Source organism: Hyperolius riggenbachi, chromosome 11, assembly GCF_040937935.1.
Source record: "Hyperolius riggenbachi isolate aHypRig1 chromosome 11, aHypRig1.pri, whole genome shotgun sequence".
Lineage (NCBI taxonomy): Eukaryota > Metazoa > Chordata > Amphibia > Anura > Hyperoliidae > Hyperolius > Hyperolius riggenbachi.
This window is the reverse complement of record NC_090656.1, coordinates 49,514,725-49,537,672: the sequence shown is the minus strand read 5'-3', so window position 1 is coordinate 49,537,672 and position 22,948 is coordinate 49,514,725. Positions and strand designations below refer to the sequence as shown.

The following is a 22,948-nucleotide window of genomic DNA, read 5'->3' as shown; positions in this document are numbered from 1 at the left end:
ACTTTTCTTTATAGAAGGATGGCATTACATCTAGTTCCACTTGTTCTTTCCACCTACCCCAGTGTATTCTGGGAGAAGATGATCCAGGCTGTCCCTCAGTGTCTTATTGACAACCATAGAATGGACAGTGTCCTGGCAATCGGGCTCACACAGTACTGGCAGTTTGCATCAGGCAGAGGGGTAATGTGGCAGATTTCATTGAAATACAACTGAAGTGAACCCAGGGGTTAGATATTCACATACGTAGAAGTAGGTCTCTGGATCCCAGTCTTCCTGGGCCTCTTTCTGTGCCATCAGTCCACCATTGTCCCCCTGTGGAAGTTTTTTGACCAACTGATTAAATACACCTTTTGAGAGTCCGTCAGAAGGCTTCGGATACTCCCTCATTCACGAGACCCTCCAAAATGAAGCAGGTCCATACTACACACACACACACACACACACACACACACACACACACACACACACACACACACACACACACACACACACACACACACACACACACACACACACACACACACACACACACACACACACACACACACACACACACACACACACACACACACCTAAGGTGTGCCGAAGGTGCAGACTTTTGGGGGATACAGCAGTGGACCAAAAGCACAGAAGGAGGACTGACTCTGGGCAGGCTCTCTAGAATCCAGACCCTTACCTCTACATAGATGAGCATGTAACTTTTTCAGGGTGGCTTCAGATTTGCTTTAATTAGAAGAATGGTAAATGCAGAAATTAGTTTTATCCAGATTTTTATTAGTAATCTACTATAAAGGACTGGGACTTGCCAGGAGCACTGCTTAATTCTTGGAATGTGACTTTAAATGAAACCAAGTTTGCAGCAACTACAAGTCATTTAGTGGAAATTTCCCTACTCCCCAAACAATTCTTTAATTACCATGTGAGCAATTCTGAAAGGGATGATATATTAAACATTTAGAGGAGAAACAGCTAGAAAGGTTGGCTTTTTATAAAACTTCTGTGGGGGAACTGCTCATACTGAAGGTAAATTTGAGTTAGTTACCAAATACGCAAAAATAAGAGTATTATTGGATACTATTGCTTGAGTGGCCCACATATCTGCACACAGAAGTATGCAAATTGCAATTGAACAAGATTTGGAAAGCTCTTGAAGCAAAAATAAACCTATGAGATAATGAATGTCTCTGTGTAGTACAAATAAAGTATACATTTATTACACCAGAGCGGTTCATTTTTTCCACAAACGTAAACTTGGGGCTTGCAGAATTTTTTTAGATTTCTGGAGGTGCTTCTGCCTCAATGTTAAAGTATAGGAAAGTGGAAAACAGCTCTGAAAAACGATAGATCAGAGCGGTTTTCCAGACCTTTTTGTTACAGAAGCTGTTCAGTAACAGCCTTACTGTAACAATATATGAAATCTGCTACAGAAAAACGCTCCAAAAAATGCTAGGCATGTTTAGGAAACCTCTCTAAAACACGCCTAGAACCGCTCTGGAAATCTGCTTCAAAAACCTTCAGCATTTTGCAGATCTGATAGAGGTTTTTGGTGTGCACTGGCCCACTGAAGGTTTGCTTTCAGGTGGACCTTTACCTACATGCAGGGTTAGAGGCCAAAACAGTTTATGATCGCTAAGTTTCATTTCATTCTTATACAGTCTCCCCAACAGTCACAGCCAGGAATACCTTAGTTTATGCATAAGGGAAGGACTACATCTAATGTTGGATTTTTTATATCTGTGTTCCTGTCAGTTATCTTCCCTCATGCCACACCTTGGTAATAAGACATCAGTCATGTAACTGGTGCTCAAATCCAAAGGATTTAAGGCAAATAGGTGCTCCAAAAGTCTGTTCACTTATAAATGTAATCATTTTAGAGAGAAGTGCAGATTCCCTTCACAGTCTCAAAAGATACAAAAATTCAGTGAGTCCTAACTAAAATACCTCGAGTGACTGACCCATCGAGATCAACAATGATGCAAAACATCATAAACTTATTCTTGCAAATTTTTGTTTGTCTGGAAAGTATAAGATAATTCCACTAAGTGAAAAAAAAAATTCTTCATGTGATAATTCACATTTCATAAGACATTACGAGTCCAAGAGAAGATGAAACTGTTACTGTCTGGTGTTACAAGCGAATGTCGGGGCATTCCCAACCTGTCTTCTGGGTTAGGGGGTATTCCCAGGTCTCCAGTGCGAAGCTTGCGCGTCAGATCCTCAATTTGCAGTTGAACTGGAAGAAAGCAGGTTAGAAAACAAAAAAAGGAATGGGAGAAAATTGTTACAAACCCAAAACGGAGATAAAAATTAACCCACAACATTGTGCAAACAGTTGACCAGGATAACATTAAAAGTCAATAACGTTAGGAGGATACATCTTTTTTCTGTCTCTTCCTTGCTACACGCTCAGTATTAGTTTCCAATCTAAAAGAGGTTACCTGAGTATGGTATGGACAAGTGTTTTCTGGCATCTCTGGAACCAAGGCTGATGGAATGTAAACATCCATTTGTGGAAGGAAAACTTATCCCCATTATTTAAAAACCTGAAAGCGGGACGCAACTAGGAAAATGGAAGATGAAACCACCGTTCACCATTCCAATCCAAGACCTCAAAAGGAAAAACCTAGATAAGGTTATTTTGCAATGTAAGAATTAGAAGGAGATTGCTTCCAGGAGTAGACTAAACTTTAACCCTTTCTCTGCTTTTCTACATTCAGGTTGTTGGCATGCTTTTAGATACATACTGAACCTCTGAACATTTACAGAAGCTGCATGTTAAAATTAACCTTAAAAATGAGACCAAAGCTATAAAACTTTCTAGAGTCCCATGTAGCTTGTTTCTAGTACTTACAAATGAGCTTAAACTTGATATATCTCCATAGCAGGTTGCCGTAGCTTCACATAGCAAACCTGACACTGCATGCAGTCACACAAATCTCAAACCGGAAACTGTTTCTTCCTCCCACCCGTCTATAGCCATGAATCATAACAGGACACCCTAGTGGAATAAGCAGTAGAGATGGGAGGATGGATGAGGCACAATGTCACTTAATGCCCATAGCAGGAAGAATTTATTTTTTTTTAGTTGAGTTCTATGCAAATGAATGAGAAGAGTTTGCATGGATGCCGCTAAGGAGATATCAAATAAAGCTCTCAAAAAACTACAAGGGGATACAAATCTGTTTATTTCCCATTTCAATTTTACTTTTTACCCAAGTTGTGCCCCCATCCCATGACACAAAATGTTATATTTTAAAAAGGAATCTAGAATGTTAAATAAAAACAATGGCCATATTAATGTGAATTAAAGGCTAACCGTTCGACAAGTACCATTTTGAAAACTACAAGGTGACAAATAAATTGGTATGTTATAATTATGTTAAAGAAAACGTAACTCCAGGGGTGATTTACAAATTATACACAAAATGTTAAAATCATTAAAACTAAGCTGTGAAATGATTGAGCAGAACTGGTTTTAAAAACACAGCAAAACAATACTAAACCTTATTAAAAAATAAATAATATTGCAAAATTCAACATATTTACACAGTCCTGCAAGTTTGACATTCACGTGTGCAAGCTAAAAATTATTAAAATGTTTTATTAGAATACTTCATTAACAAATGCCAGCACCAGAAACTATTTACTAAACCATCTACGTAGAGAAAATGTGCAATGTAAACCTACTAGGCTAAATTCCACACAATGATTACGCCATTAGGCCGCTGGGGTAGCATTGGGGGATGCAGAGGTTGTGACCACACAAGAGCTTCTGTACCCGAGAGGGCCCAGCACAGTCCCTCCTGCAACCACTGCATTAGCTTTACACTAGCGCTATGCCAGTAATCACTTCTATATGTTTTGAACTGTGAAGGGGGGCAGGCATAAAACTGTTACCAGTCCTGATGCCTACTGCTCCCTCCATTCTCCTCTCTGATCTCACAGTCTACCTAAATGCCCCTCTGGCAGCCTCTTCCGGGTCGCCAGAGTCAGGATGTACTGCGCAGGTCTGGCTGCGCATCCTTAACAGTGCGTGCCCGTGGCCAAAAGCGCTCTGCGCATGCATGTGACATCACTAAGTCATGCACATGACGTCAAATGTATGCACTCCCGGCCACTGTAGGGCCGGCCAGCGCAGCAGTGCCTGACTCCAGCAACCTCGGAGAGGCTGCCATAGGGGCATTTAGGTAGACTGCGAGGGCAGAGAGAATGGGGGAGCGATAGGCATCAGGGCAGGTAACAGTATATGCCTGCTGCCCCCAATTCTCTAGCTTAATTCACATCTGGTATCCTATAAAGCAGTGTTCCCCAATCCTGTCCTCAAGGCCCACCAAAAGTACAGGTTTTGCAGAAAACCACAAACATACACAGCTAAGGTAATTAGTGTCTCAGCAGAGCTGATTACCTCTGTGGATTTCTATAAAACATGCACTGTTGGTGGGCCTTGAGGATAGGATTGGGGAACACGGCAAAGGGCAACTATCAATACTATCTGCATGAATATAGGTGTGAAGTGCGGACAAGAAAAGGATCTTCTAGATTTAGGTCTGCTTTATCATATTTCTTGGATTATTAAAATTGATTTAGGGCAGGTTTCTACTAGTGCCGGCCATCTTTGAGACAGGCGCATGTGCACTGCGATTATGCATCCAAATCCCAGTAGCTGTACCATGCACAGCTATGGGAATTCAGAAGCGTTGTCCAGAATTCTGAAGCAGTGCTTCATAATTTATTCACGCATGTAAATTCAGAAGCAGCCTATTGATTTTAATGGGTTGAGATTCCAAATGCAGGTGCATGAAATTGCACAACCATCCTAGAGGAAAGGGGCCTCTAAGTATCCCACTGACAAGCGCCATATGGCTAGGAGACCATTTCATGAATGCTATTTATATGTGGATAATATTGAGCATGGTATATTTCTGCATTTCACAAATCTTGTTAGGTTGAGACTTATTGCACCCTTAGGGCTCCTTCACACTATGTACTGTCAGGAGTAACACACCACAGATGGTGTGCAATCTGTGTGCATAAGACAGTCCGTAGACTAAAATATTAATCATTCACATATGTAAATTTATAGGCAACGTGTTAAAACTGTGCATGCTTTTATGCATATGTTTAACCAGTTTTGTTTTTTTCTTTTTGCTCTGTAAAGAAAAAAAAAAACTTTTGGCTTGATTTATCTGAAGCAGTGCAGCTTAACCTCTTGACGACCAGCTAACGCCGATCGGCGTAAACTGGTCGTCTGCGGGTTACCATGGAAACGGCCGCTCGATCGAGCGGCCTTTCCATGTCAGTTCACGGAGGCTGTCTCCGTGAACAGCCGGAGAGCCGCCGATAGCGGCTCGCCGGCAAAATGTAAACAGGCGGGGAAGAAATCCCCGCTGTTTACATCATACGGCGCTGCTGCGCAGCAGCGCCGTAAGGCAGATCGGCGATCCCCGGCCTCTGATTGGCCGGGGATCGCCGGCATCTGATAGGCAGAAGCCTATCCTTCAATGCGCAGGACGGAACTCCGTCCTGCGCATTACAGAGAGAGGGAGGGAGGTAAGGAGCCAGAGGGCGGAAATGGCTGCGGAGGGGGGCTTTGAGGAGCCCCCCCCGCAAAACGCAGATGGCCGGCGGCGATCAGACCCCCCCCCGGCAGGACATCCCCCTAGTGGGGAAAAAAGGGGGGGGGGGGGGGGGAAGTCTGATCGCCCTGGCATAATACTGATCTGTGCTGCGGGCTGGAGAGCCCACGCAGCACAGATCAGCCAATACAGCCCTGGTCGGCAAGTGGTTAAAGTGCACCTAAACTGAGAGGGCTATGGATGTTTCCTTTTAAAAATACCAGTTTCCTGGCAGTCCTGCTGATCTCTTTAGCTGCAGTAGTGGTTGAATTACACACCTGAAACAAGCATGCAGCTAATCCAGTCTGACTTCAGTCAGAGCACCTGATCTGTATGCTTGTTGAGGGGCTGTGGCTACTTGTATTAGAGACACAGGATCAGCAGGAGAGTCAGGCAACTGGTATTATTTGAAAAGGAAAAATCCATATCCTTCTCAGTTTAGGATCCCTTTAATGAGGAGTGCAAGTTCAGTGCACGCTCCGCTACAGTAGTGCAGCATAGCGAGCGCTGGTAACTTATGCGTGCTCCTCCTCCTCGTAATTCACTGCGGCTCCACTCATCCCGCCTTGAGCCTCGACTGGTGCAGTGGCTTTAATGTGATCCCCGCACAATGATTGGCCCAATCGGCTGCCTGTCCAGCGACAAGCAAAGCGCCAGTATCATGTCCTAGAAAGCCACTGGACCCGCCGGGGCTCAAGGCGACAAGTGGAGTAGCTGTTAGTTACAAGGAGCGTTCACTGAGCTCACACTCCTCAGTTTCTGGACCAACACAGTTTAAATCTACGTCCAGCAGGTGGTGCTGCCGCTCTGACTGGACGTAGATTCAACGTCCTGATGAACAGAGCTTCCCCGCCGATACCATCGCTCTGAAACCACCGCAATACGCTCACTCTACCGTCTGTAAGACAGCAGAGGTGTGAAGGCAGGTCAGGAGCCGCTTTCATTGGCTCCTGACCACAAGAGCCAATCACATTGGCTCCCATTAATAGACAGCGTCAGGAGGCAATGAAAGCGGCTCCTGACCGGCTGTCAGCACTCTGCCGTCATAGAGACGGCAGAGAGAGGTGCATGCGGCGATGGGGCAGCGTCATGACCGGCGGGCATGTGCGGCGATTCTTCAGGAAGCGGCGGTTTACAGTACCAGCAGTCTCTGGTCCTTAAGGGGACAGAGACTACTAGCACGGAAGTGGTAAAGCTGTGCTGCTTTAGCAGCGCAGATTGATGAATCACGCTCTATATGTGCAAGGGAACGTAGTGCAAAGACATGCAAGGAAATACATTACAGAACAAAAGAAAAATGTGTGAAAACATGCAACGGTGCAAGCGTTTTTACATCCTTTTCAAGAACTGTACTATAACTGCAAATTATATTCTTAATTGTGCTCATGATATTTAATCATGGTAAGTTTATCAATAGAGGATTAGTGGCGTAATTTCTGGTGCCAGCCTTCTACAAATGATGCGTTCTACTGGTGAATTATGATCAACTGCTCACTTCTCATTGGTCAGGAACTGTGCAGGAGGAAGCTAAGATTTCACTCCAGCAGTCACCAGACTACAGAACAGCAGTGATAAATTCACCAGTGTCAATCAAAATAGTTTTCACTTACACACCAAGAATCAAACACATTGTTATACCATATAAAAAAAAAAAAAAAAAAAAAAAAAAAAAAAGAGCTCTATACTCAATGCAATACCATTATCATAAACTGACTCTCCTGCTTACAGAAAAATGTTATGTATCCTATGTGAAAAGTAAACAATTTACTCACTAAAGTTCTTTTACAAGACAAAAATGCAAAGTAATAACATTTGCTCATAATAAACAGTGAAAATATGGCAAAACTGCTAACATTGCATGCAAAATGACAAAAGGCTATTACCGATATATGCCCTCTCCTGCTCGCGGCTGAGCCCAGGGGGTATTACGGTTGGCATTCCGGGAATAATAGTCTTCTGATCCGGAGTTTCATCATTCCAACGACTGCGCTTCCGTTTACGACTGAAGTCTGAACATGACGAATCTGTGTTAGTTTTTGTAAATCTAAATTTCCCTAACAATATATATCAGCAGAAGCAAAACACATTGGGGTTGATTCACAAAGTATCAGCAGCGCAATTACTACAGTGCTTAATAATTATAAGCACACACTATGCAGTCATAGCGTGCGCTGCAAAATTACGCTCTTCATTGCTATTTTAATGATCGGCTTGTTAACTTAACAAGTGCTCCACTGAACCTGCCCATAGCCCGGCGGGACCAGTAGCTTCAAAGAACAGTATTCCTGCACTCTAATTGGCCCTGTAGGCTGCCTGTCACTTGACAGTGACAGTATGGCATATGGCTACCTTTAATTTATTGCTTATTTTACAGATTACTGTCCATCCCATAACCTTTTTAGGCAATTTTTTATTTTTGGATGTTACAACCCCCTTTAAGATGCACCATTAATTCTTGCCCTTAGTGATAGAACATAGACTGTTATGGTGACAGTTTGAATACTGAACCATATGCATGTGTAGCATGTTCTGGTCAATGGAGAGGGCATGAGGGGTGACTGGGTGGCGCACAAAAAACAACTTTTAAAAAAATAAAGTAGGTAGAACAATGCAATGTTTAGCAACCCAATGTAAGAAAGCTAAATGGCATGGGGCCGGTAGCTATGGAGACTGAGCGTTGTGCGCATAGCACTCCCGGATTCATACCGCCAGGCCAGTACACTAATGCCCAGCCCAGAAGTAGCTGCAGGGCATACATATGAAAACGGCGCCGGTAGACTTGGGCGCAGGATACAGCCGGTATATGGCTGGTCCTGCTTCTGCACAAGTCCAGGCTGTGTTAATTACTATTCCCCCCTCCAGGCCGCCATGGATAGTGGGGGAATGATATAATTTGGCTTCCAGCGATTGCTGGAGGCCGAATTATTGCGTTTTTTTAAGCAACTTCGGCTCCGTCTTCTGACGGCGTCAACGTTAATCACCGAGCGCCGCTATAGACCGATTCCCATTATAGTCTATGGCGGCCTCTCTGCACCCCCGCAAAACCTCTGATGAGACAACCAATGTTGTGAAACAGCTGTCAGGTAGGGGGGGGGGGGGGGGGAGCGCTCTCCATCGGGGGCCTCCTCTGCTTTTACCATTTGCCACCAATAAATGCTTTTAAGGTGATACGAGCACCAGTGCCCGCTCTCTTTCTTGTTTCTTGGATGAATAGTCTATGGCGGCGCTGGCTGCGCCCAAATTTAGCAGCGCTGAAAAGCATTGCTCCGGCTGCAGGGGGCATTTGCTAGAGAAAGGAGGGGAATGGAGAAAGGGGGGGCATGGTGGACATAAAGACTGCTGCATATACACGCCTGCTTCCCCCCTTAGGGCTCTTTCAAATCGAACAACGCGTGCAGGAGCTGTTTTCCTGCACACGTTGAATAACCTGCAGCGCATCATCGGGATGTTGCAGCATGACGCAATCAGCGGCAGTAGCTGTTAATTCACCCGATGGGAAACCGCCGGCTCCCAACGATTAAATTCTCCCGGGAGCATCAAACCACAACGCACCGAAATGCAGCGTTGGGTGTGAAAAATAAAATGAAAGTCTATGACAGAATCTCCAGTTAAATAGCAGGACATTTTTTTTCCAGTTAAAGTGTACCAGAGACGAACTATTATAAAAGACTTATACCTCCCTGGGGCCTCCTCCACATCAATCACTACTACAACATCTTCCTCCGCCTTCTCCTGGTCCCAGTAGAATCCCAGTAAATTTGGCGAGTCTAGGTCAGTTGGCGCATGCAGTGCGGCTGCACCCAGCTGGGAGCATTCTGCGCCTGCACTCCAGGATACAGGCGCACAGCGATGTGCACAGCTGGGCATGCCCAGTGCGCCCTGACTCACCAAACCTCCGGAGCTTTTACCGAGACCAGGAGAAGGCAGAGGAAGACATTGCAGGCGCAATCGATGCAGAGGGGGCTGGAGGAAGCCCCATTTATGCATAAATCCTTTATAATAGTTCATCTCTGGTTTATTTTAAGTGTCCACAAAAATGTGCCACAGCATGAGGCTGGGCTACCAGTCACCAAACAATGAATGAGCAGGTAGGCCAAAAATAACTACCTAACGCAATCTTCAGTAAAACCGGCCACATCAAAGACCATGCCACCCTCCCAATCCCCAACTAGTTGCGTGTCCCTGCAGATTGGCCTACACCGTCGCACAAACATACATGGTTGTCCCATTCACACACACTGTAGTACAGGCAACCCTCTCACTCTTCCTTACCCATGGAGCCGCCTTTCCTTCCTCACAATGCCACTACCGCACCTGCTGTCGCTGCCTGAGACGTATGCGCATGCGCCGCCAGCAAGGCCTGAGAGCCACTCCGTCACTCCGCCCACCAAGCAGGAAAAGACACGTCATTACTATGCGACTACGGGAGCGTCTGCATGAGGCGCTCTGTGACTGGACGAGAGACCTGCCAATCACGCTGCAATTAGGGGGTAGAGAGGGAGGAATATGTAAAAACGTAAGCTGATTGGTCCGTTGCGATACGCCCCTTTTGGGGACTGGAAGTGCGCAGATGCTGATGAGCGGCGCGCGTGCCTGATGATGGGCCTCGGGCGCCATCTTGCGTGTTGTTCTTTTGTGGGAGGATAAAGCCACGTAAAATGGCGTTGGCGCGGCTTCATTTGGGTGATATTCAGCGGCTGCCAGTTTAGAGACGATCGCTACGTGGTTTTAGGTTATGAGAATGAAAGCTGCTGTAAGCAGGACTGATGTTGCATGTTAAGCTAGTAAGGGCAGTACACGTGACTGTATGGTCCTCTAGCAACTGCAGGGCGGGGCTTGTGCTGCACGTGGTGATGATGCAGGCTGAAGAGTTCTGACCAACTGTTACAGTGTTCCTTTACCAGTAATAGCAACTGTAACTCTTTTACACTTACTCTTAACAGAAAGAAGACTGATTTTCAAAGCAATGCCCATGTTTTCATGTGGCTCAGTTCCCAGTATACACATTTTAACAGAAAGCCTTTTTTTTTTTTTTTTTTTTTTTTTTTTTACAATGCACTGTTATGAAAAAACACCTACTAATGCATTAAAGAGGAACTGTCGCAAACATCTTAAAATTTCAAACACATACAAAATAAAAGAAGTAAATTTCTTCCAGAGTAAAATGAGCCATAAATAACTTTTCTCCCAAGTTGCTGTCACATTGGGTAGTAGAAATCTGACATTACCGACAGGTTTTGGGTTAGTCCATCTCTTCATGGGGATTCTGTGCATGACCTTTATTCTTTATAAAGACAGTCCCTGAAATTGGAAAATTGTATACTCACCTTCCGTAATTTTCCTTTCCTGGATCAAACGATGGCGGCATACTACTGGGTTTAGCCCCGCCCCCTAAACCCGGAGGACAGTCCACTTCAAAAGCCTGAACCACTCCCCCCACGCCATTCTCGTAAAAATAAGTCCTCGAATGGACAAGGAGGGAGGGATTCGTATGCCGCCATCGTTTGATCCAGGAAAGGAAAATTACGGAAGGTGAGTATACAATTTTCCAATTTCCAGGATCAAACATGGTGGCATACTACTGGGATATAAAAAATCACACACCAGGGAGGGATCTACTGCAAACATAACTGAACAATTTATTTCTTGGCTGCAGAAATAACAGATTCTCCAAAATTTAAAGTAGTAAGACAGGCAGGATTTACATGGTAATGTGACATGAATGTGTTAACAGAGGACCAGCTAGCTGCCTTGCATATTGTATCAACTGACACCTTAGAGAACGATGCCCAAGAGGCTGCTATTCCCCTGGTGGAATGGGCTCGGATTTCCTTAGGCACCTGCAAACCCCTTAGCTGATAGCACTGCTGAATGATCTTCACTAACCAGGCTGAAATAGTTCTGGAGGATACTGACTGCCCCCTTTTACACCCCTGATGGTTAATAAACAAGTTTTCTGAAGACCTAAACGGTGCTGTAGCGGCCATATAGGCCTTAAGACATCTTCCTATGTCCAAGGGATGTAAACCTTCATTGGAGGAAAAGGTTGGCAATGTGAGTTCCTGGTTAATATGGAACGAAGTGGAGACCTTCGGTATGTGATGAAGGACCGGTCTAATGACGACTCTGTCTGGGAAAAATTCCAGCAAATTGCCCGTGCATCCCAAGGATTGAAGATCCGACACCCTTTTAGCTGATGCGATGGCCACCAGAAAAACAGCTTTTAATGTAACTTGCTCCACTGAGGCAGATTCCACCGGATGAAATGGACGAGAGGCTAATACCTCTAGAACTAAGGACAAGTCCCACAGCGGGAAGAAAGGCTTCCTTGGAGGACGGATCTTTGTGACTGCTTGTACGAACTGTATGACTAGTGGGTGCTGTGCCCATCTTATCCCGGTCAATGCGGACAAGGCTGATATCTGAACCTTAATTGCGGCTAGGCTCAAGCTCTTCTCCACCGCAGATTGCAGAAACTCCAATATATTATGAATTAGTGGAACTCTAGGATCAAAATCCTTTTCTTTTGAAAAACCGACAAACTTCTCCCAAATCCTATGGTAAGTATTGTTCGTAGTTGGCTTTCTCGACTTTAGCAAAGTTGCAATTACTTGGTCTGAGCATCCCGCACTTAAGAATCTTTCCCTTTCAAGATCCATACCGCTAACCTGAGCTTCTTCAGGTCGGGGTAAAGTAGATCTCCTTGGGTAATCAAACCCGGAATCTGTGGTAGGCTGTAAGGTTGCGACACACTGAGGCTCATGGCTAGGGAGAACCAAGGCCTTCTCGGCCAGAAAGGAAGAATAGTTATGATCGTGCATAACTCTGTTGAGACTCTCTGGAGAAACTTCGGTATCAATGGAAACGGAGGGAAAGCGTACCCCAGCTTGAACGTCCAAACTTGAGACAGACAGTCCACACCCGCTGACCGGGGATGATGGAATCGAGAGAAGAATCTCGGGAGCTTTGTGTTCTCCGGAGTTGCCCAAAGATCGCACTGCGGCAACCCCCATCTCTTCACTATGTCCCGAAAGATCTCTCTGTTCAAGGACCACTCGTGCGGACTGTAAAACTGTCTGCTTAGGTGATCTGCAAGTTGATTCTGGGGACCTGGAATGTAAAGTGCAGATAATCCCCTCAAATTCCTTTGGGCCCATAGCATTATGTGGCTGGTCTCTTGGAGAAGAGTCCGGCTTCTGGTTCCCCCTTGCCTGTTTATATAAGACACCGCTGTAGTATTGTCTATCCTCAGGAGTACGATCTTGTTCCGGATCACGTGAGAGAAGGATCTTAGGGCCAGAAAGGTTGCACGAAGTTCTAGCAGGTTTGACGGAACCCTGCTCTGAGACACATTCCATTTCCTTTGCACACACGCTCCCTCGCAGTGGGCCCCCCATCCTTCCTGACTGGCGTCTGTAGTTATTACTACTGGCTTGTCCTGTACAATCTGATGGGAGTTCTCGAGATGTGTCGGTTTGAGCCACCAAGTCAGGGACTTCTTCACATCCTGGGGTAAAATTAGTCTCTGCGACATATCCCCCTCTTTCCAATTTTTTAGGAAAAATTTTTGTAGCCCCCGGAGGTTCCAGTGAGCCCACTTGACCATGGGAATGGTTGCCGATAAAGACCCCAGGGTGCTTAGGCACTCTGAGGCTGTCAGGTAACTGCGAGAAAGAACCCATCTGATTTTCTGAATTAAAGATAACATCTTTTGATTTGGTAGACATAACCTGTTTTGTGCCGTCATAAATCTCGCTCCCAGGTAGATCATATCCTGGGCAGGGGTCAATTGACTTTTGGAAAAATTTATAATCCATCCGAGAGACTGGAGGAAGTCCAAGACTATACTCTGATGTTGTAGAAGGATTTCTCGGTCCTGGTGTAGCAATAGGATGTCGTCGAGATAATGAAACACTCGGACCCCTCTCAATCTGAGAACTGCAATAGCTGGCAGCAGCACCTTGGAAAAGGTTCGCGGCGCTGTGGATATGCCAAATGGAAGGCACCGGAATTGAAAGTGTTGCCCATTTACCGCGAATCTGAGATATTTTTGAAATCCTTCGGCAATTGGTATATGAAGGTAGGCGTCTTGAAGATCGATTGTACACATCCAGTCCCGAATCTGCACTTGCTTCACAATTGTCTGGAGAGACTCCATCTTGAAATGACGAATATTTATGAACCTGTTGAGGAACTTCAGATCCAGAATCGGCCGCCAACCTCCTGAGGCCTTTGGGACCACGAATAATGGAGAATAGATTCCAGAGAAGCGTTGATGTCCTGGGACTGGGATTATTGCATTGCTTGCCTGAAGAGTATTTACAAAGTCCAGGCGTACCCGCCTCTTTAAGGGTTGAACCGGAATGTTTGTTGCCACAAATCTTGCTCGAGGAGGCTTTCTTTTGAAACTCCAAGAGTGCCCCCTTTGGATGGTTCTCAGTACCCATGGATCTTTCACAACATCCACCCAGACCGTCCAGAAGAGACCTAATCTGGCACCGACTGGAGATGCCCGGGTGGATATCCCCTCAAAAGGGCTTCTGTCCTTGTTGGGAAGACGAAGAGGCTTGCTTTGACTTGCCCGCCTTGAGAAATGAAGACTGAGTCCCCCTCCAATTCCGATTAAAGGGCTTCCCCGGCCTGTACGACCTTGCTTGTTGTAGTCTACTTGTGTACGTCTTCTTAGGCTGCTGAAAAGATTGTCGAGGTTTCCGATCCTGCGGAATCAACCCCGATTTCCCCCCTGTTACTTTGGCAATTGCCTCGTCCATCTCCGGACCGAACAGATGAACACCATCGAAAGGGATCTTGCACCAGTTATTACGCCAGGAAGGATCCGCCGACCAGGGTTTTAGCCATAAGGCCCTCTTCGCCGTAACATTGTACAGCATGGCTCTTGCAGAAGATCGTATCGTATCTATTGCCGCTTCCCCTATATAATCTCCCGCTAACTTAAGCTCATCTAGTGCCTTTATTATTTCCTGCTTTTCCAGATCAGAATTGACCGCTATCTCGATGTTATTCACCCATACCTTCACCGCCTTAGCAAGAGAGGTCAAGGCAATTGCAGGCTTACAGGCCGCACCTGATGACAGAAAGGCCTTCTTCATGTCCAAATCAATTTTCCTATCCAAAGGATCTTTGAAAAATACTGCATTCTCCTTCGGCAACGTAACATGTTTAGCGAGCCTCATAATGGAAGCATCCACAATAGGAGCGGAATCCACTAACTTTGAATCCTCCTCACTTAAAGAGTAACTGTTAGCCCCCAAATTGAAATTTAAAACACTATTGCAATGTTTTATTTATTATATAAGTGAGCCAAAAAGCCAATGTACAAGTTAAAAATCAATCTAATTTTGTTACTATGTAACCTTTTCCCCCAGCTCCGGACGCAAGCCGCATATCAGATACTGTAGCATGCAGAGCATGCCTATGTCTGGCCGACCCCCCTCTCCCCCCCAGGACCAGGTGCCAATATATTCTCCCCACCGCAGCTGACCGCTCTGACACGGAGACAGAGCGGCAGCACTTCCAGAGCAGCACCGCAGAGCAGCCGCCGCCGAGTCACATGTGAGAGAATCACATGTGAGAGAGATGCACGGCGCTGGCTGCTCTGCGGTGCTGCTCTGGAAGTGCTGCCGCTCTCTCTCCGTGTCAGAGCGGTCAGCTGCGGTGGGGAGAATATATTGGCACCTGGTCCTGGGGGGGAGAGGTGGGTCGGCCAGACATAGGCATGCTCTGCATGCTACAGTATCTGATATGCGGCTTGCGTCAGGAGCTGGGGGAAAAGGTTACATAGTAACAAAATTAGATTGATTTTTAACTTGTACATTGGCTTTTTGGCTCACTTATATAATAAATAAAACATTGCAATAGTGTTTTAAATTTCAATTTGGGGGCTAACAGTTACTCTTTAACGGATACAGCTTGGAGAACCGATTACCCAGAGAAGGCTTCTGGTCTACCCTTTTCCACTCCTTCATCATTACCTCCTTTATCACCTTCATTAACGGAAAGGAGTTTGGCTGCGTATTGAGATGGGGATAATATTTATCTTGCTTATCCTCCGATTCTTTATCCTCTTCCCACTCAATTGCCGATTTAATAGCGGTAAGAAAGGCAGGAACAAGAGCAAAGTCAAATCCAATCGGAGGTGCTTCTGCACCCTGCCCTGAACCCTCTTCCTGAGGATGAACTACAGAGGCTGAAGCCGATTGGGATGTAGATAACTTTTGGAATGTGTCCTGAACAGCCTGCTGAATAAAGCTCAACACTTGCTGGTTGTCCGCTTCCTTATCTCTCCCTAACTCCTCAAAGCATAGTTCGCAAACCATTTTGTCTGGCATAGCGGGCCGCCCGCAAGACCAACAGAGAGTCTTGTCCGGCCTCACATGTTTCACAGGAGAAGGAGATACAGATTTATTATGCCCCCTTGAGGCCACGGCACTTGGACGATATCTCTGAGGGGAATAATTCCTAACATAAAGTTTATCAGGAGATTTTCTCCTATAATAATCAGAAGTATCTCTTCTGTAGTAAGAGTCCCTTGAGGATTTCCTCCTTGGACTAAGTCTGAAATAGTCTCTTGAGTAAGAGGAAACAGACAAATCTCTTTCTGAAGAACGTCTCTCATGTGAGCGTCTCCTGGGCGATCTTCCACGTGTAGATAGTAGGTGAGAAGATGTGCCCTCCTTAGACCTTGATCTTGATCAATAGTCTGTTGATAGGGACTGGAGTCCTTTAGACACCCTCTGTCCCTGCAAACCTCCATGCGGACTGTGAAAACATAACAAGAAAAAAAAAAAAAGACTATGCATCCACAAAAGACCGCAAAAAAAAACCTACGGGAGGTCGCTGCACTCTTTTAAAAACCCCAGTGACATCTAAAAACAAAGGGATCACCCAGTGAAAAATATACAAATAAAGGATGCATCGTGCACCCCATACCTGGGATCCTTAGGCGCCCTATGGGCTTGCATCTTGAACTCTGCAAACATAACAAATGGCCGTAAATGTACCTTCTTCTTCTCCCAGGCAGTAACCAAAACAGCCATCCTTGATAAAATATAGGAAAATTTCCTCCTACCTTCGCCCAAAGGCTGATCCCTGTGAACTGGTGACACTCTCAGACCTCAGAGGAGACGCAGAACGGATCTCTCAACCGCTGCCGAATGGAAGGCAACACAGCTTTCAGCACAGCTCTCTCTCCACTGCCGCTCTCCGCTTGAGAGTCCCTTGCACGCTAGAGACGCCGGAAGAAGCCGCATCCATAGACGTCAGGCGGCCAATCAGACGCGTCCCGCCTCTCGCGAGACCAGTCCAGCCAATCCAGCGCTCCCTCCTGCTGTTATCCTGATGGTGGCCCGATACATACTTAGTCTCATTTAGAGACTGTGATGTGCCACTCCGGCTGTGCGGGAGAGGCTGAACCCGCACAGCGTACTGCTCCGCAAAAGGTAGGGAAAAACGAGCAGGCCTGGGGAAAAAAGTGAACTTGTCCAGAGAGGACAGGGAAAAAAAAAATGGCGTGGGGGGAGTGGTTCAGGCTTTTGAAGTGGACTGTCCTCCGGGTTTAGGGGGCGGGGCTAAACCCAGTAGTATGCCGCCATGTTTGATCCTGGAAAAAGATTTATACACCGATTCTGGTCAGCCTCCCTCCCTATAAGAAGATGGGCTAGTCCAAAATCTGTCGGTAATGTCAGTTTTCTACTACTTACTGTAAGTGACAGCAACATAGGAGAAAAGTAATTTATGGCTCATTTTACTCTGGAAGAAACGTAGTTCTTATTTGTATATGTTTACGGCTAGTTACACACCAGGATGTTGCGTTTAGGGGATGTTATAGGGCACATAACGTGCCCCTAACGCAACGCCTGGTGCTCTCTGGTGTGGACATCGGAGTGAGCCGTGTTGTGCAGCTCACTCTGGCGTCCGTGATGCCGTGATGCGTACTCTTGGACGCATGCGGCATCACGTGGTCCCGCCCGGCCAATCGCCGCACGGAGCGGCCGCTCCAGGAAGTAAACACTGCACGTCACTGAGTGCAGTGAATATTAATTAGCCATGTGCCCGGCCGCTCTCCCCTCCTCCCCAACATGACTGAGCATGTGCAAACAGTCTAACGCGGCTTAGCCGCCTAGAACACACAGCATGCAGCACTTTGCTGCGTTAGGATGTAACGCAACGTGGGCAGTGTGAACAGCCCACTTGTGTTACATTGCTGTGCGTTGGGAGAGCGTTACAGGCTGCACTAACGTGCGCCTGTAACGTCCCTGTGTGCAAGAAGCCTATGTGTATTTTAAATGTTAAGATTTTCACGCCAGAGGTCCTAAATTGACTTGACAAGGGGACACACTTGACTGTTTTCTGCACAGAACAACTGATTAAAAGTAAGAACTCGTGTTAATCAATGGGGTAGTTAACACTTAAGGCCTATTCACACTTGCTGATCGCAAAACGCTAGCGATTTTGCTAGCGTTTTGCGCTGGCATTTTTTGGCATTTTGCTCTGGCGTTTTTTTTTTGCTATGCCTCTCACTTCTATCTGAGCATGCAGATTGCACCAAAGCAGGAGAAGAGTGTGTGTGTGTGTGTGAACCCTGCCTTCATCATTCCAGTGCTAGCTGTCCTGAGCTGCAGTGCCAACTATTTCCCCCCCTCCTCTTGCTTACACGCCAAAAAAATCACCATTCACACCTGGCAATTTTTTAGCGATCGCGTTTTGCACTTCTATAGCACTAAAACGCAATTGCTGGGAAATCGCCTGAAAAGCGTTAGCGTTTGAGCGTTTTGCTGAAATCGCCGGCAAAACGCTCAAGTGTGAATGGGCCCTCAATGCATTTTTCGTGTGGAAAAAACTGACATCCTGCAGGATAATTCTGCTCATTTTGTCGGTTTTCTCTATCAGTTACACTAGCTGCTGTGTAAAAAGTGAGTTTTTCTGCATACAAACACAAAAGGTGTGCAGAAACCGCTTGCAGAAAACTGAGACAAGTGTGTGTCCCCTGCCCAACTCTTTTTTTAAGTTTATATGTAGCTGTTAGTTGCCATTCATGTTATATACTACTTTTACATCTGTAAACAGAACAGGCATTTACTATTCGATTTTTAAGTGCACCTTTAAAGAGAATCTGTATTGTTAAAATCACACAAAAGTAAACATACCAGTGCGTTAGGGGACATCTCCTATTACCCTCTGTCACAATTTCGCCGCTCCTCGCCGCATTAAAAGTGGTTAAAAACAGTTTTAAAAAGTTTGTTTATAAACAAACAAAATGGCCACCAAAACAGGAAGTAGGTTGATGTACAGTATGTCCACACATAGAAAATACATCCATACACAAGCAGGATGTATACACCCTTCCTTTTGAATCTCAAGAGATCATTTGTGTGTTTCTTTCCCCCTGCAGTTCTCATGCACTGAAGTGTCAGGCTGCTCTTTTCTTCCTGCAAACAGCTTTGCCCTTGTCTGTAATTCTTCACTATGTGAAAGCCCAGCCAGCTCAGAGGACGATTTATCCAACTTGTATAAGATAAGAGAGAAGAGAGAAGCTGCTCTCATCTAAATAACACACAGGCAGTGTGCAGAGAGGGGCCTGGAAGGGGAAGTTCATAGCAGAACCACAACACTGAAGAACTTGGCAGCCTTCCAGACACAGGCTGACAAGTCTGACAAGAGAGAGATAAGTTGATTTATTACAGAGACTGTGATAGTACAAAGTGCTGCAGTAAGCCAGAACACATTAGAATAGCTTTTGGAACTTGTAGGATGATAAAAAACAGGATGCAATTTTTGTTACGGAGTCTCTTTAAGGGGCCCATACACCTAACGATTTTCCCACCGATATACAGCCGTTTCGATCACAGTGATCGAAACGGCTGTGAAATCGCCGCGCACACCGCTGACAGACTGATCAATTTCCGTCGGAAATCGATCGTTCCCGTCGATCCATCCGTGCGGAAGATTTTTCTCGGTCGCCAGAAGGGTCGGGAGTGCGTCGATAGCGGCGTTCGAATGCCCGACGACCGACGCAATGCAGCGGGTATACATTACCTGCTCCGCCGGCACAAGTCCCGCTGTCACTGCTGTCTTCTCCGCTCTGGTCTGGTCTCCGGCATGCTCCACTTCTTCCTGCCCGGCAGGAAGTTTAAACAGTAGAGGGCGCTCTGCTGTTAAAACTTCCTGCCGGGCAGGAAAAAGTGAAGCATGCCGGAGACCAGACCAGAGCGGAGAAGACAGCAGGAGGGCGCGGCTGCGCCGGCGTAGTGGTTTTCCAAATTTAAAGTCGCAAATTCCGGAAGTGAACTGGAGGTGGGGACAGGAGCATCGGTGAGGGGACCATTAGAAGCCCCAGGTAGGGTCAACTCTTTTCCCCCCTACAATAGTCCTGTAAGTGAAGGTGGCCATACAGCTAGTGACTTTGCGGCCGATCGGCCATCCTATTTAGTAATCAAGTCGGATGGAAATTGGTGCTGCCACAAGCATGACTGATCGATGATTCGACTGATTTTTGGCCAAAATTGGCTGAATGTATCGTTTGGACATACTGGGAAATCTTGGGGTGCGTGGTGGTAATGATATCCAATAACTGGGAATGACAAACATTTCAGAAACCTCTGGCGCTGTCAACCCAAATGTAAATGTGCCCCTGTGTCAGTGCATTTATAGTTTACCGCTGATGCCTGCCATGGTGCCCATCCATCTTCCGCATTCGAGCCCCACTCACTGATTGAGTATAGCACATGGTGAGTGTGTGATGTCACACACTTGACCCACATACTATATGCCTGTAGCCGGGTCTTTTGGTCAAATCTGACCCTACATCGCTGGATGTATGGGCATTTTAAGATTTTCAATAATATACCACTGAATCCAACAAAATTCACTTATGTGTAGGGCACTCAAAAGATCTTTCATTTAAGTATTGGTTTGATGAGTAAAGGCTAGAGTTGGGTTGGGTAGAGGGGAACAATGCACTTGACCATCTCTGGCTCTTAAAAAAAAATCTGACATGCGGATATGCTATTTAATTTTTTTTATAATGGATGTGGTACTGTATTTTTAGGAATACAGGATGCACCCAAGTTTTCTAGATAAAAAATAAAGGAAAAAAATAACCTAGGTGGGGCTATCGTTCAGGGGCGTCTTATGACCCTTACCTGTGTCTAACCTAGTCTAAAGCTAAGTAGACACTTTCAATTGCAAAGGTCTGTGACTAAAAAGCTGTTTGATTATTTACATCAAATTTCCATGTATTTTGGTGTGCTGAAAACAAATAAAATATTGAAAAAACTCCTAGATGTCTTGATTTGCCTCAAAATGCAAAATTGTCTTCAAATTTATGGTTGGGTTTTTTTTTCATTTTGGTATTTTTTTTTATATCATGGGTTTTTAACCATTTTAAGTCCAAATTACTATTACTTAATTAACATAAGTGCATTTAAGATATAAAATGCCAAACAAAAAAACCTTAAAAGGGTTGTCTGAGTAAGGTAAAAAAAATATAGCACTGTAAATCTCATGGTCAGCAATATATACATAAGCTAAGCAAGTTTTAGGGAAAACCATCACTCAGCAATTCGTCCCATTCCCCCATGGCACAGATATACCAGTACCCAAGCCCCCTGCTACCTTGGAAGAGATACCTAGCTCCGATGAAGGTGAAGTCATACCTGAACCAGATGACAAATTAAGTTCTGACTTTGAAGATGATATCAGACCAAAATTGTTTTCTCAGGAAGAGATGCATGATTTGGTAAGAGACTTGAATCTTCACAAAGATGCCACTGAGTTACTCAGATCAAGGCTGAAAAGCAGGAATTTATTGTTGCCGGGAGTGTCCTCTTCATGGTTCGGACATCGTGAAAAGGAGTTCGTTCCTCTCTTCGTCCAAGAAGACAAGTTTGTTTATTGCATCGAAGTTGAATGTCTGATGAGTCAATTTAAAATCCACTGCGATTCATAGGAATGGTGTCTTTTTATAGCTTCTTTAAATAGAAGTTGTCACTCGCCCCATTGTGGTCAGACCGCTCAATGCCTTCTAAGCTATTTCAACCCACAGACTGTCCAATCTCGTGGGTGCAATCAGTGCACTGAAACCACTGGAATTTGGTAGCAGACAGGCTTGGAGGAAGCGCGTGAGCTGCAGTAATTCAAAACTACACAATATTTGAGGTATCTGCCACCACTCCCATGTGCCAGCTGAGAGAAACCGGCTGACAATTCTAGACCTGCAAAGAAAGGTTAAAACACTCTACTCTGGCTATAACAATACAATACTTCCGGGTAGTGAATCTCCAGAAAGGCTAGGATTCTTTATGGTTGGCTGAAAAGCAGGGTTGCAGAAGAGATAAAATGACTTAAGGTATTTTATTATAAATGCAATATAAATAATTAATATATAAAGAACAATTATTATTATAAGTAGCAATTATAGAAACAATGATAACCCAGATAACAGACAAAAGGGAAATGAATACTTAAAGTTAGAAGAAATATGTCCTTTGTGGAAGCTCCAAGCACATGGAAAAGTCCTTTGTTTCAGAATTAAAAGTTCAAACAAAATGGCCGCCAGCTTAAAGGATTACTGTATGAGGCAAAGGGGGAAAAGAGTTAAACTTGCCTGGGGCTTCTAATGGTCCCCTGCAGAAGTCCTGTGCTTGCACAGCCACTCACCGATGCTCCGGTCTCCGCCGCAGTTTCACTTCCGAAATTTGCCCCTGCGCCTGCGTGGCCTTCTCCTCGCTCCCTCTGACTGGGATGCGCCTGCGCAGTATGCTCCCAGGGACGTCAGCGTGAGTGAAGAGAAGGCCGTGCAGGCACAGTAAGCGCAAGGGCGTAGGGCCCGTGGTCGCAGCGGTCGCCTTGGCGACCGGGCCCGGCTCCTGAGGAGGCGGGGGAGGGGCCTGGGGGGCCCATCTCCGTTTGGAGGGCCATGCGGCCCGTGCGCGCTGGTAGGGGGGAGCCGCGGGGAGGGCAGCCCGACCTCTCCCTCCCTTCCTCTCCCCGGGCCCCCCCCCTCAGATGCAGAGTGAGCGGCTCACGGAAGCGCTGTAGGCAGAACTCACCTCCCTGCGTTCCACTCGCCGCTGATCTCCTCTCTGGCTGGCTCTGCATAGATGCTGTTACACACGCAGCTTCCGGCTAAACAGGAAGCTGCGTGTGTAAGCATCTATGCAGAGCCAGCCAGAGAGGAGATCAGCGGCGATTGGAACCAGGGACGGAGGCGAGTTCTGCCTACAGCGCTTCCGTGAGCCGCTCACTCTGCATCTGAGGGGGGGGGGGGGGGGCCCGGGGAGAGGAAGGGAGGGAGAGGTCGGGCTGCCCTCCCC

The 22,948-nt window shown here is 45.9% G+C and overlaps 1 protein-coding gene across 2 annotated transcripts in view; it reads right to left on the bottom strand.

Moving 5' to 3' along the window:
* SF1 (splicing factor 1) overlaps positions 1 to 10,015 on the bottom strand; it is a 34,680-nt gene extending 24,665 nt beyond the window's left edge. Inside the window, exons 1-3 of one of the 2 annotated variants that reach the window (XM_068261213.1) lie at positions 9,888 to 10,015; positions 7,499 to 7,624; positions 2,158 to 2,233 (exon numbers count right to left, since the gene is read on the bottom strand). In XM_068261213.1, the coding sequence (XP_068117314.1) occupies positions 2,158 to 2,233; positions 7,499 to 7,624; positions 9,888 to 9,891 (206 nt within the window). In that variant the 5' untranslated portion in view covers positions 9,892 to 10,015. Of the gene's footprint in view, positions 1 to 2,157; positions 2,234 to 7,498; positions 7,625 to 9,887 lie in introns of those variants that run through there. The other variant, XM_068261214.1, reaches the window with a different exon arrangement.
* Positions 10,016 to 22,948: the final 12,933 nt, after the last annotated feature.